The 12,605-nt window shown below is 38.1% G+C and overlaps 1 protein-coding gene across 2 annotated transcripts in view; it reads left to right on the plus strand.

Moving 5' to 3' along the window:
* Cops4 (COP9 signalosome subunit 4) overlaps positions 1-12,605 on the plus strand; it is a 38,510-nt gene that overhangs the window by 3,920 nt on the left and 21,985 nt on the right. For both annotated transcript variants that reach the window (XM_013020248.1, XM_013020249.1), the window contains exons 2-4: positions 6,442-6,521; positions 9,829-9,980; positions 10,881-10,984. In XM_013020248.1, the coding sequence (XP_012875702.1) occupies positions 6,442-6,521; positions 9,829-9,980; positions 10,881-10,984 (336 nt within the window). The remainder of the gene's footprint in view (positions 1-6,441; positions 6,522-9,828; positions 9,981-10,880; positions 10,985-12,605) is intronic.

A 12,605-nucleotide genomic window follows, 5' to 3' on the forward strand; every position in this document is an offset into this window, starting at 1 on the left:
AAAGAGTCTCACGGACTTTCTGCCCAGGCTGGCTTTGAACCACGATCCTCAGGTCTCAGCCTCCTGAGTAGCTAGGATTACAGGCGTGAGCCACTGGCGCCTGGCTGTGAGACTCTTATCTCCACTAAACTACCAAAGAAGCTAGGAGTGGAGCTGTGGCTGGAGCTCTAGCTTTGGGCTTAAAGAAGCTTAGGGACAGTGCCCAGGTTCCGAGTTCAAACTCCAGGACCAGCACACACATACAAAAAGAAATGAATTGGGCAGGAGGCTGCAACTTGGGATCACAATTTGAAGCCAGCAGAAGCAGAAAAGTCTATGAGACTCTTTATCTCCTAAAGCCAGAAGAGGAGCTGTGGCTCAGGTGATAGAGGACAACCTTTGAGGGGAAAAAGCCTGTTGAGAGAGTTAGGCCCTGAGTTTTATCCTAGGTACCAACACAAAAAGCCAAATCAGAACAAACAAGCAAAAAACAAAACACACACCCCCCCAATCTGAATTGGAAGTGCTTTCCAATAGCTAGATTAATACTGATGTATAAAGTTGGTAAGAAATTGGCCATTAAGCTTGTTGCCAGGGGCTTACAACTGTAATCTAGCTACCCAGAAGGTTGAGATATGATAATTGAGGCTTAAAGTCTGAAAGACCCCATCTCTAATTAACCAGCAAAAGCTGGGCTGGAGATGTGTCTTAAGTAGTAGAGCACCTGCTGTGAGCAAAAAAACTGGGCCAGAACACTAGGCCCTAACTTCAAGCTATACTGTAATATTCCACTCCCCCCAAAAGGAAAAAAATTGTGTAAAATACATTTTTTTTTGCAAATTTGGTAGGCTGTTTTTTTTGCCTATAACATGCATTAGGTTTATTATTTTATGTAAGGCTTATGAAGAGAATGAGAACCTTGAGAAAGGAACATTAACTGTTGTGATAGCCTGTCTTACTTAGCTAAAACCTTTTTTGTTTTTCAAGATCAGTTAGGATTTTACTTCCTCCAGGAAGCTATTTCACACCCTCATTCACGCCCATTCATACATAGGACCTGGTTAATTGCCCTTCCTATGCCCAGGAGTATTCTAAATTTACCTGCACATATACTTGCTTATTTTGCCTGTTTGTCTATGACCTTGGCTAGAATGTGAATTTTTTTCCCCCTTAAGAATTTCTTTGAGAGAAGATATAAAACAATGAATTATAGATGTTTGTTTAGTTAATCATAGGGAAATATGACCTTTTCCCACATCTTCCCAGTTCTGTGGTAGAGGAGTACTATAAGCCTTCACAATATAAACATTTCATTTTACAAGAAGCTGTTAGTAATGATAAACTTCTGAGATGTCTTTGCTTGTTAAAAGAGCTGTTTTTAGCTGGGCACCTGTAATTCTAGCTACTCGAGGTGGAAATCTTGAGGATCACAGTTCAAAGTCAGTCCAGGCAAATCTGAGAGACTTATCTCCAATTAACCATCAAAAAGCCAAATATGGAGCTGTGGCTCAAGTGGTAAAGTATTAGTTTTGCCCACAAAAGCTCAGGGACAGCGCCCAGGTCCTGAATTCAAGCCTCAGGATTGGCATGCATACACACACACATGTAAACAAATCTAAGGAACAGCTTCCAGGACCAGAATTCAAGCCTCAGTACTAGAACAAGAAATAAAAAAGCTGCTTTTCAAAAAAAAAAAACCCAAACAAAAAAATAGAATACACCATTCAACAGAGGTAGAGTTTAGATTTTAATTTTCTAGTAATACAGTGAAACAGAACTGTCACAAATGGAGAATACACACCCATATATAATGGAAGATAAGACTGCACAACTTTGGGGCTGGGGGTTTAGCTCAGCGGAAGGATGCCCGCCTGGCAAGCGCAAGGCCCTGGGTTCAGTCCTTAGCCCTGGGAAAAAAGACTGTATGACTTCAAAATTCCTTTATAACCCAGTATCTCTGGTTCATACTCATCTCTGTTAATACTAATATCTACATCTATACAGTTATGTTATTTGTAGAGTAAATGTTGATAACACCTAGAGTTTCCTGTGAGCCAAGCACATTACTTATATTTTAGGGTACTTAACAAGTAGATACTATTTACATTGCATATGAAAAAACTGTAATACTAAGATATTTGCTGACACCAGAATATAGCCATATATGCATGTCTCAAGGCCCCAGACTGTAAACATAACTACCTTTTAGCCTCACCTTATTTTCACTAAACTGAACTATATTTAGGATAATTATTTTTTGCTTGCAAAGTTCCTTTTCCCAATCTTTCTCATTGCCTCTAAATTGAAATATTTAGAATCTTTAATGATCAAGAAGTTACTTAAGAAAGTGGTGCTATGGCTCAAGTGGTAGACTGGCAGCCTTGAGTCAAAGATCTTGAGAATTCAAGCTGTAGTACTGGCATAGACAGACAGACAGACAGACAGACAGACAGACAGACAGACAGACAGACAGACACACACACACACACACACACAGAACTCTTTCAATAGCACTTGTTTTTAATTTTTTGGCAGCTTTATTCTGATGTGTATAGATGGGTTATCTGTCAGTTAGCTTTCTGCTGTGAAATAAACTGCTCCAAAACCTGCAGCTTGAAACAGTAGTCATTTATTTAGTGCACAAATCTGGAGGTTGGCAGTTTGGATTGAACTCAAATGGATTATTCTCTGCCTCTAATGGTCATGTTTCCTCATGGACTTCCATATGTATCTGTAGTCAGCTGCAAGCCAGATGGACAGTTTTGCTTTAGTAGGTTGGCTGGCTAGGTGGTTGGGCTATATGGTTCAGTCATTAAGTGCCAGGATTTTTTTTTTCCCCCACAACAAGATCCCAAAGATAAAGACATATTCTAGGCCTCTTGGAGGTCTAGGCTCAGAATTGGTACTTCTGTTGTATTCTATTTGTCAAATGAACTTTGAGCTGAAGAGCCAGAAAGTCACATCTCAAAAGAGACAAAAAACTTTGGCCTCTTTTTGTAATTATTCTACCAAGTTAACCCAGTTAGGTAAGCTTCATTGAGTTTCTTGGGTCAAAGGATTTTTTTTTTTTTTGCTGGTCATGTGGCCTGAACTCTGGGCCTGGGTGCTATTCAGCTCAAGGCTAGCACCCTACCACTTGAACCACAGTGCCACTTCTGGCTTTTTCTGCTTATGTGGTGCTGAGAAATCAAACCCTGGGCCTCATGCATGCAAGGCAAACACTCTACCACTGAGCCACCTTCCCAGCCCAGGTCAAAGGATTTTTATTCTTTCAATGATCCTGAGAAATGTTCAGCTACATATTTTAAAATACTGCCTCTGTCTCGTTCGTTCTTCTCTAGGTTCCAACTAAATCTCCGTTATGTCTTTTGTTCTGTCTTGTAATATTTTTTCACTTCAGTGCTTTACTCCAGAGAGGTTTTCCCATACTGGCTTTCTAGTTTATTCTCTCATTAACTTTGTCTAATCTGCTGTCAAGTACTCAGTTGCGTTTGTAAGTTTGGTTATATTTATTTAGTTCTTTCATTTATTTCTGATGGTTCTTTTTCCCAAACAAGCTCTTGATGAAACATAAAGGCTTGTTTTTATTTGTGTGAACAAAATAAGCATAATTTTCACATATAGTGTTTTTGATAATAGTAGCATCTGAAGGCCTGGTTGTTGCTATTGTCTGTTGCTTTTGTTGTCTGCCTCATGTTGTCATGTACCTATTAACTGTTATTGGGCAAATGATTAAAAAAGAAATTATTTCTAGGAGTAATTGGAGACCTAAGATTCTATGATTCAAAGTGAATTTTTATTTCCTTCTACCAGGCACCTAAGGATTCTCAGGCTAGGACAAAGGTTTCAATGCTTATTTGATTGTTTAGATATTCTTGGACAGAATTTGTAACCTTTCAAAGTGCTTGTTTCCTGCTTTGGCAGGTAAGGAACTCCTACTGATCCAGCTCTAGTAGTCGTCCAGAAATTCTACTTTTCTTTCAGTGCTTCCAGCTAGCTCTTCCCCAGAGAGCCCCAAAACAGAGCCCTGCTCCTTTCCTCACCACAAGTGCCACTCGATCTTTCAGGTGTCTTGGACCATCAGCAGATGCCTTCAGGCAGAAGAGAGAGAATATGCACTATTTCACCTAAAGGAATTTTCTGATTTAACCCTAGAAAAGAAAAAGGAAAGATGAGAGCCAGGCTCCGGTGGCTCACACCTGTAATCCTAGTTATCAGGAGGCTGAGATGTGGGAATCACGGTTCAGTGCCAGCCTAGACAAGAAAGTCTGTGACACTCCTCCTTTGAGGCGCTATGCCTCAAAGTGTTAAGAGTGCTTGCTTTGAGTGAAAAAGCTCCAGGACAGTGCCCAGACCCTGACCAAAAAAAAAAAAAAAAAGATGATAGAAGACTTCCCAGTTTTATCCCTTTAAAGACTGTCACATTTGTCAATATTAATAGTTTAAAAGCTTAATATTTCCTTGCTTTCTGAGAATCATTTGTGTCTTTTGGAATTTGCTATCTTTTCTGTCAGCATACTTGCTTCATTGTTACTTTGCAAACATATATAATGAAGATGGTGAGAATTTTGGATGAATTGAGAATAACAGCTGAATGGTAGCTTGGGGTATGTGCCCTACAAAATACATAATTCTGAATGAGCTCAGAATTTTATTTTGTATAATTTTTTTTCTTGGTTATTTTCCAAATGCCTTTCTGTAATATCAGTGCTATTAGCATTATCAAATGCATCTCATTGATGTTTTGGGTTTTTTGCAATTTTTTTATTGTGATTAAGTGATTACATAAATTTCACAGTATTGTGGGATAGTGATAAAGTCACAATCACATTTTAACCTTCACAAGGCAAATTCTTTATCGTGATCTATAAAGTTTATGAGTTCTATGAGCTTTGACAATACAGTTATTTCTCCCACAACTGGTGATATGTACATTTCTTCCCTTTTGCTTAGTGTCAGCTGTTCCCACTTTCCTGCTCATTCCCTCCCTTCCATCGCTGCCATGGAGTTACTTAGTTCCTTTTGATCAATGACCATTGCAGCTGATGGGTCCTGCTGTTGTATATTTTCCCGTTTCCTTCTGTTTCTCTGTCCTCTTCCTAGTTTCCCTCCGATGTGCATATATATATATACCATATATGGGGTCAGCAGCATAGGGTCATTTAGTAATGATTTGACCAGATGAGTGGAGATCCTTTGTTTCTGGAGTCTTGTTTACTTTGTTGTATCACCTTACGTTTTGGATTTAACATCCACTTATCAGGGAGACCATGTGACCTTTGTCTCTTTGCTCTTGGCTTACCTCACTCAACTTGATTTCTTCTAGTTCCATGCATTTCCCCGCAAATGCCATTATTTTGTCCTTTCTAATGGCTGCATAATATTCCATTGTGTATGGATAACACGATTTTTGGATCCATTCATCTGTGGTGGGGCATCTGGGTTGTTTCCATATTCTTGGCTATTGTGGACAGTGCTGCAATAAAGATGGAGGTGCATGTATCCTTGTATATTGGTTCCTGTTGTTCAGGATAGATGCCTAGGAGTGGTATGGCTGGGAATAGGGACTCATTGATGTTTTTAAAAAGCATGCTTAAAACCAGAAGAGATGAAGCATAAAATGTTTTAACTCTCATGTATTGACTCAATGTAAGAAATAAGTTGTTACCTGTGTTACCAATATTGTTGAATATTCTCATGCTTATGATGGGCTGACTGCTGTTTGAGGTATTGTATATATCACAGAGACAAAACAGACAATAAACCTCTGTCTTTGTAGTAGCTTGTGTTTTAGGAAGGAATTTGCTGTGGCCTGGTAATTGTTGCTCATCCTTTTCAGAATACTAGTTTGAATCTTCTGCAGCTATGGCTATTAGGTAGAATAGTGATTAGAACTGAGTACAAATAAAGAATAAATAGTTGTTGTACACATGAGACAAGCTCTGTCTCTGTAGCCTAATGAACAGCATCTTATTGTAGATGACCCTAGAATCATTTAGCCTGCAAGGAGAAAAGGATTTTGGATCACCTCAAATAACATTCTTGTGCATCTTAAATCTTGTGCATCTCAGGTGAAGGGAAATGTAATTTATCTCTTAAGACACGTGAAAGAAAATAGACTCTTTAGTTCAAATTTCAAACTAAAACTTTTAAGAAGTAGCACCTGAGATTTAGATATGTAGAGATACAGATTTACTTATGATGGATGTAAAAAGTTAAGTTGAACTATTAAATAGCATGTTTCTTAGGATTATAGTCCATGTGGTGAACTAGAAACTTAAGAAAAAAATGATCTCCCGTAAAGAAAACCACAGACTACTAGAGCAGTATGAGAGAAATGAGGGCAAAGGGAAGTTCATAAGTATACATCAAAATTAGCATTAGGAATGAGTAAATAAAATTCAGAATTTACATTAGGAATTGTTGTACTCTCTGAAAATGATTTTATTTGTATTATTTTAGGTATCGTCAGATCCTAGAAAAAGCCATTCAGTTATCTGGAGCAGAACAACTAGAAGCTTTGAAAGCTTTTGTGGAAGCAAGTAAGTAGAATGAAATTCTGTGTTTGCACTCTAAGCCTGAGCTAATGCATGCAAATTTTCCTAAGCCTCGTTTTACATCAAATTATCAGTGTGAAATGTATGTTGAGATTGATTCTAGAATTTAAACTGCATAACTTGGTTATTTTTCAATAAATTGTCTTCAGGATTATTGTTCTCTATAACTTAATCCTAGGATTTTTGTATAGGTTTTGATGTAGTAACTGATGAACAGCAAAATAGCATAATTTAAAGAGAATGATCCTGATATGCTATTTTGTGATGTTATTTAATAGGCCCATTGTGCCTCCTTTTCTCATTTCCCAAATAGGGATTTGATATTTATCATGTAGAATTGTTGGGACATTAAATGTTAAAAACATAATGAAGTACTTAGAATAGCACCTAGCATAAAGTGAGTGCTGTGTGTTTGCTGATTTTTTTTTTTTTTTTTTTTGGGTCCTGTCGTGGGGCCTGAACTCTGGGCCTGGGCACTGTCCCTCAGCTCTTCAGCTCAAGGCTAGCACTCTACCACTTGAGCCACAGCTTCCGGCTTTTTTCTTTTTGCTTATGTGGTGCTGAGGAATCGAACCCAGGGCCTCATGCATGCAAGGCAAGCACTTTACCACTGAGCCACCTTCCCAGCCCTGATTTTTTTTTTTTCTTTTTGGTCATGGGGCTTGAACTCTGGGCCTAGGTGCTGTCTTTGAGGTCTTCAGCTTAAGGCAAGCGCTCTACCACGTGAGCCACAGTGCCACTTCTGGTTTTTTGATGGTTTATTGGAGATAGGAGTCTCAAGGACTTTCCTACCAGGGCTGGCTTTGAACTGCAGTCCTCACATCTCAGCCTCCTGAGTAGCTCGGATTACAGACATGAGCCACTGGTGCCTGGCATGCTTGCTGATGTTAATGTTAAGAATGGGCTTTTGAATGGGGAACCAAAAGTTTTCATTCAAGAAACTTTTCTTTACTTCCTAACTTCAAATATCTCTAGTTATTTTGAAAATTATTCAGAATTTAGGCTGTGATATTGACACTTGATGGTGTCTTGCAGTTGAGTATATTCTCATGTACATTTCTTTGTCACATAGACTCCTTTTTATAATCCTGTGACTAGACAATATAGTTATAAATATCACTGTGTACATTGTAAAATGTACCTCGGGATTAAGTAATCTCTCTGCCCTTTAAGAGAATGTAGCTAAGCTAGGTGCCCGTTGCTCATGCCTATAATCTTAGCTACTCAGGAGGCTGAGATTTAAGGATCACAGTTCAAAGCCAGCCCAGGCAGGAAAAGTCCATGAGACTCTTATCTCCAATAAACCACCAGAAAACCAGAAGTGGCGCTGTGGCTCCAGGGGTAGAGTGCTCGCCTTGAACTGAAGAGCTAAGGGACAGCACCTAAGCCCAGAGTTCAAGCCCCAGGACTGACCAAAAAAAAGAGTATGTAGCTAGTTATTGGCAGAGCCGAGACTCTGATTTTTTGTCCTTACTTTCTTTTCTTTTTTTTTTTTGGGGGGGGGTCTGGTCATGGGGCCTGAACTCTGGGCCTGGGCACTGTCCCTCAGCTCTTCAGCTAAGGCTAGTGCTCTACCACTTGAGCCACAGTGCTACTTCCGACTTTTTTCTTTTTGCTTATGTGGTGCTGAGGAATTGAACCCAGGGCCTCATGCATGCAAGGCAAGAGCTCTACCACTGAGCCACCTTCCCAGCCCTTTCTTTTCTAATACTAAATGTGTAGTAATTTCTTTCTGTTATGAGTACTTACTAGCAAATGTAATAAAACTTTTCTTAGTCACATCCAGTATTATTCAGTAATGAATGCCCATTAGTATATTGTAAACTAATTAATTATAAGAACTAAATTATTGCCTAAAGAATCAGGGCCAGGGGCTGGGAAGGATTCAGTGGTAGAGTGCTTGCCTTGCATGCATGAGGCCCTGGGTTTGATTCCTCAGCACCACATAAGCAGAAAAAGCCAGAAGTGGCACTGTGGCTCAAGTGGTAGAGCACTAGCCTTGAGCTGAAGAGCTGAGGGACAGCGCTCAGGCCCAGAACAGGCCCCACAAACAACAAAAATAAATAAATATAAGAATCAGGGCCAGCAACATAAGATAATCAAGCAGTGGTTTCAGAAAAACAGGTTGGAATTACTTTATTAAGAATATTGTACTGTTGTACGAAGAAAATAATGTTTTTTGTAATCTTTATATAAAATTTAAGTACAATGATGCTCCAAGAGAAGCAGGCTGCTTTGAAAATTGGTTCATTCTACTAAGCAACTTTTGAATCAGTTATTTGCAGCATAACTTCTGCTTTAAGACTTGAAAATTTTATTTAAGCAGTACTTCACAATCATGTTGATTTTAAAAAATCTAGGAAGGGATGTAGCTTATTTGAGTCCTTAGGTTTACTCTTCAGCACTATTAAAAAATACAAGAAAGTAAAAAATACAATTACAGTAATACTAATAAGTGATATTTGTTAAGTGTAACATGCCAGGTATTGTTCAAAATACTTTGTGCATATTACTGCATTTCTTCACAACATTTTTAGGAGGTAAGTGATAATATCCTCATCCTTACAGATAAGGTAACAAGAACACAGAAAGCTCTGAGGTCATATAATAAGACAGGCTGTCCAGCTTTCTTTGTTAATCATGTACAGTGATAAAGTTGATATATCTAGTACTGACTTGAATTTTTTCTGTATATTTGTGCCAGTACTGGAGTTTGAACTAGGGCCTTTAAATTCTTGCTTAGCATTTCCTCTCAAGGCTGGCCACTCTACTATTTGAGCCATACTTCCACTTTCAGCTTTTTACTGATTAGAGCTAAGAATCTGAAGAAATTGTCTGCGCAGGTTGGCTAGTGATAAAGGCATAAGCCACCAGTGCCTGACTGAAATTGTTTTTAGTAAGAAATACAAATGGCATACCTATGCTGGTAATATTTGAATTTAGCTCTTTTAACTTTTTTTCTTCTTCAGGTTCATCTTGAAGCTGTCTGATACATAAACACATAAAAATATAGGTGTTTCTGTGTCTTAATAGAAAAATAGAGAGAAAGGAAAAGTATAAACTATTCAATTTTTTTCCCAACCATTTCTTTTTGGTATTTTTTTTATCATTTTGTTGTAGTACTTAAGAGCCTAAGGAAACTATAACATAAAATGATAATATATAGAAATCCCTGAATAATGCTTTGAAGGCTGTCCTAATATGGATTGGCTTTAGTATTAATTTCAAATAAAGATTGATTGCTTAATGAAAATTTATGTTACTCATGTTTTCTTCTTTCTTTTAAAACAAGTGGTAAATGAGAATGTCAGTCTTGTCATCTCGCGACAGTTGCTAACTGATTTCTGCACACATCTCCCTAACCTGCCTGACAGCACAGCCAAAGAAATCTATCATTTCACCTTGGAAAAGATCCAGCCTAGAGTCATTTCATTTGAGGAGCAGGTAAAAATTTAGAGCAGTGGATTTTAATTGAAATTGTAGAAATTATTTTTAGAGTCTGATGTTACTAAATTCTTAAAGGCGATGATACAATTTTTCTTTTTATTAATATATTTTTTATTATCTTTAGTTGTACAAAGGAGTTGCTATTCAACAAAGCAGTGTATGAATCCAGTGCATTTTGATCAGTGTCACTCCTTTTATCATTCTACCTATCCCTTCTAACCCTACTCCTTTCCTCAATTTTTTTAATTCTGTAGGATATAAATTGAATTTTATAATTGCATTCTCCAAAATTTCACTTTATATAAAACAGTATGTCCAACTGTATTCTGTGTTGTATAATCAAATAAATATTGGATGTTGCAACTCAGGCTACTATGTTTGTTTATGTATTAAAATTTGATTTTTTCGGGCTGGGAAGGTGGCTCAGTGGTAGAGCGCTTGCCTTGCATGCATGAGGCCCTGGGTTCTATTCCTCAGTACCACATAAGCAAAAAAGAAAAAAGCCGGAAGTGGCGCTGTGGCCCAAGTGGTAGAGTGCTAGCCTTGAGCTGAAGAGCTGAGGGACAGTGCCCAGGCCCAGAGTTCAAGCCCCATGACCGGACCCTCTCCCCCCCAAAAAAAAGAAAATTGGATTTTATCAACCAAGTATTATTCATTAGATGAGTAAAATTGTTAATGAGGCTGACAACATAGGAAATGGCATCATAATCTCTGAAGTAATATTGAAGAAAATTAACATTTAAACTAAAGTGTTGGCATTATTCATATTGCAGAAACATTGTTTTGATATTCTGTGAAAGCAAAATTCATTGCCACAGTAATTTAACTTTTCATGTAATTATTGTAATTAGTTACTATGCCAGTTAAAATAACTTAAAATGTATACTACTATTCCAGGTTGCTTCCATAAGACAGCATCTTGCATCTATATATGAGAAAGAAGAAGATTGGAGAAATGCGGCCCAAGTGTTGGTGGGAATTCCTTTGGAAACAGGACAAAAGTATAGTAAATAGTGGATATTGGACGAATATATATATATAATTGTTCATTTATACTTTTCCTTATACTAGTATAGCAAATAGATGATTTAGTAAGTACATTTTATGATATGTTAGAAGTGCTACACAGAAAAGTAATTTGAAATAAGCCGGGCATGGTGGTACGTGACTGTTATCCTAGCCCTCAGGAGGCTGAGGCAGGAGGATTGTGAATTTAACAGAAGCCTGTGCTACACAGTGAATTCCAGAGCTGCCTGAGCTACATAGTGAGACCAGGAAAGGAGGAAGGGAGAGAGTAAGAGAGGAGGGAAGGGGAAGGAGAAGGGAAAAATAAGAATAAGACCTATATATAATTAAATATAGTGATTGGGATGGTGTGTTGGCTCTTTCTCAAAGACATCATATTGTCTTAGAAGAGGTTGAGGAATGGCTGTGAACTGTGAGGGTAGAGTAGGTTAAGAGAGAATGGAAGAAGAATGGGAGATACTAAGTGTAGACAACTCTTCAGGGGAAATTCTCAAAAAAGGCAGAAAAGAGACAAAAGTACAAGATGAAAAGAGGTTAGGATAAGAAGTGATTGTTTTTGTTTTGTGATCCAGAGGAAAACAAACATTTAATACTAAGGAGCCTAGGGAAGGCTTCCTGCGATAAAAGGGGAAGGAATTGAGTATAGGGACAGGTTTAGGTAGGAGCACAGATAGTGGGTGCTTGGGTTCCTCAGTTTTCACTATTGACATTTTAGACTGGGTAATGCTTGTTGAGAGGGCTGTTTTGTGTGTTGTAGGAGGGTTAGCAGCATCTGTGCCTTTGCTACTTTGGCATAGCCAATAGTACCATCATTCCTAGTTGTGACAGTTGCCCCTGTTCCCTGGAGGGCCAGGTTGCCCTAGTGATGCACAGTAATAGCTGGTCCTACATCATGGGATGCAGATGTTAATGCTATGGTGGGGCTTGGCCAGTGCTCTCTGATGACTTTGTGATTCTTAGTGAAAAACAGTGAGCTGTAGACAAAGAGGGGAGCTGTGACACTGAGAAGAGACAGGGTTGGGACTTGGGATAAATGGACACTTTTTGCTTTAAAAATTATTCTAATCATGAAAGTAGGAGATTAATAGAATTAAAATGAAAAAATTCAGAACATTGCAATGCTATATAATAGTTCATGTAGCTTTGAGTTATGAATTGAAAAACTACAAAATATTAATGATAAATGACACATGCAAAAACTTGAATTTTTATAAAACCCTCCTATGCTCTACTCTGGCCCTCCCCTCCGAAAAAAATAGTAAAGAATTCTTTTTTTTTTGGGTGGGGGATTTGAACTCAGGGCCTAGGTACTGTTCCTGGTTTATGAGTGGTTAATTGGATATAAGAGTCTCATGGGGACTTTTCTGCCTGGCTAGCTTCAAACTGCAGTTCTCAGATCTCAGCCTCCTGACTAGGATTATAGGCATGAGCCACTGGTGCCTGGCAAGAGTAAAGAATTCTAAAGTTGAAGTCAAATGGATTATAAACTCTTAGTTCCACTTTTTTTGTAAATCGAAAGAATTAATTTTCTGTGGCTTATTCTTTGATTATATGAGTTTTGAATTATGTGAGTTATGCATTTGTTGCATAAAATAT

The sequence above is a fragment of the Dipodomys ordii genome, unplaced genomic scaffold, assembly GCF_000151885.1.
Source record: "Dipodomys ordii isolate 6190 unplaced genomic scaffold, Dord_2.0 Scaffold49, whole genome shotgun sequence".
NCBI lineage: Eukaryota > Metazoa > Chordata > Mammalia > Rodentia > Heteromyidae > Dipodomys > Dipodomys ordii.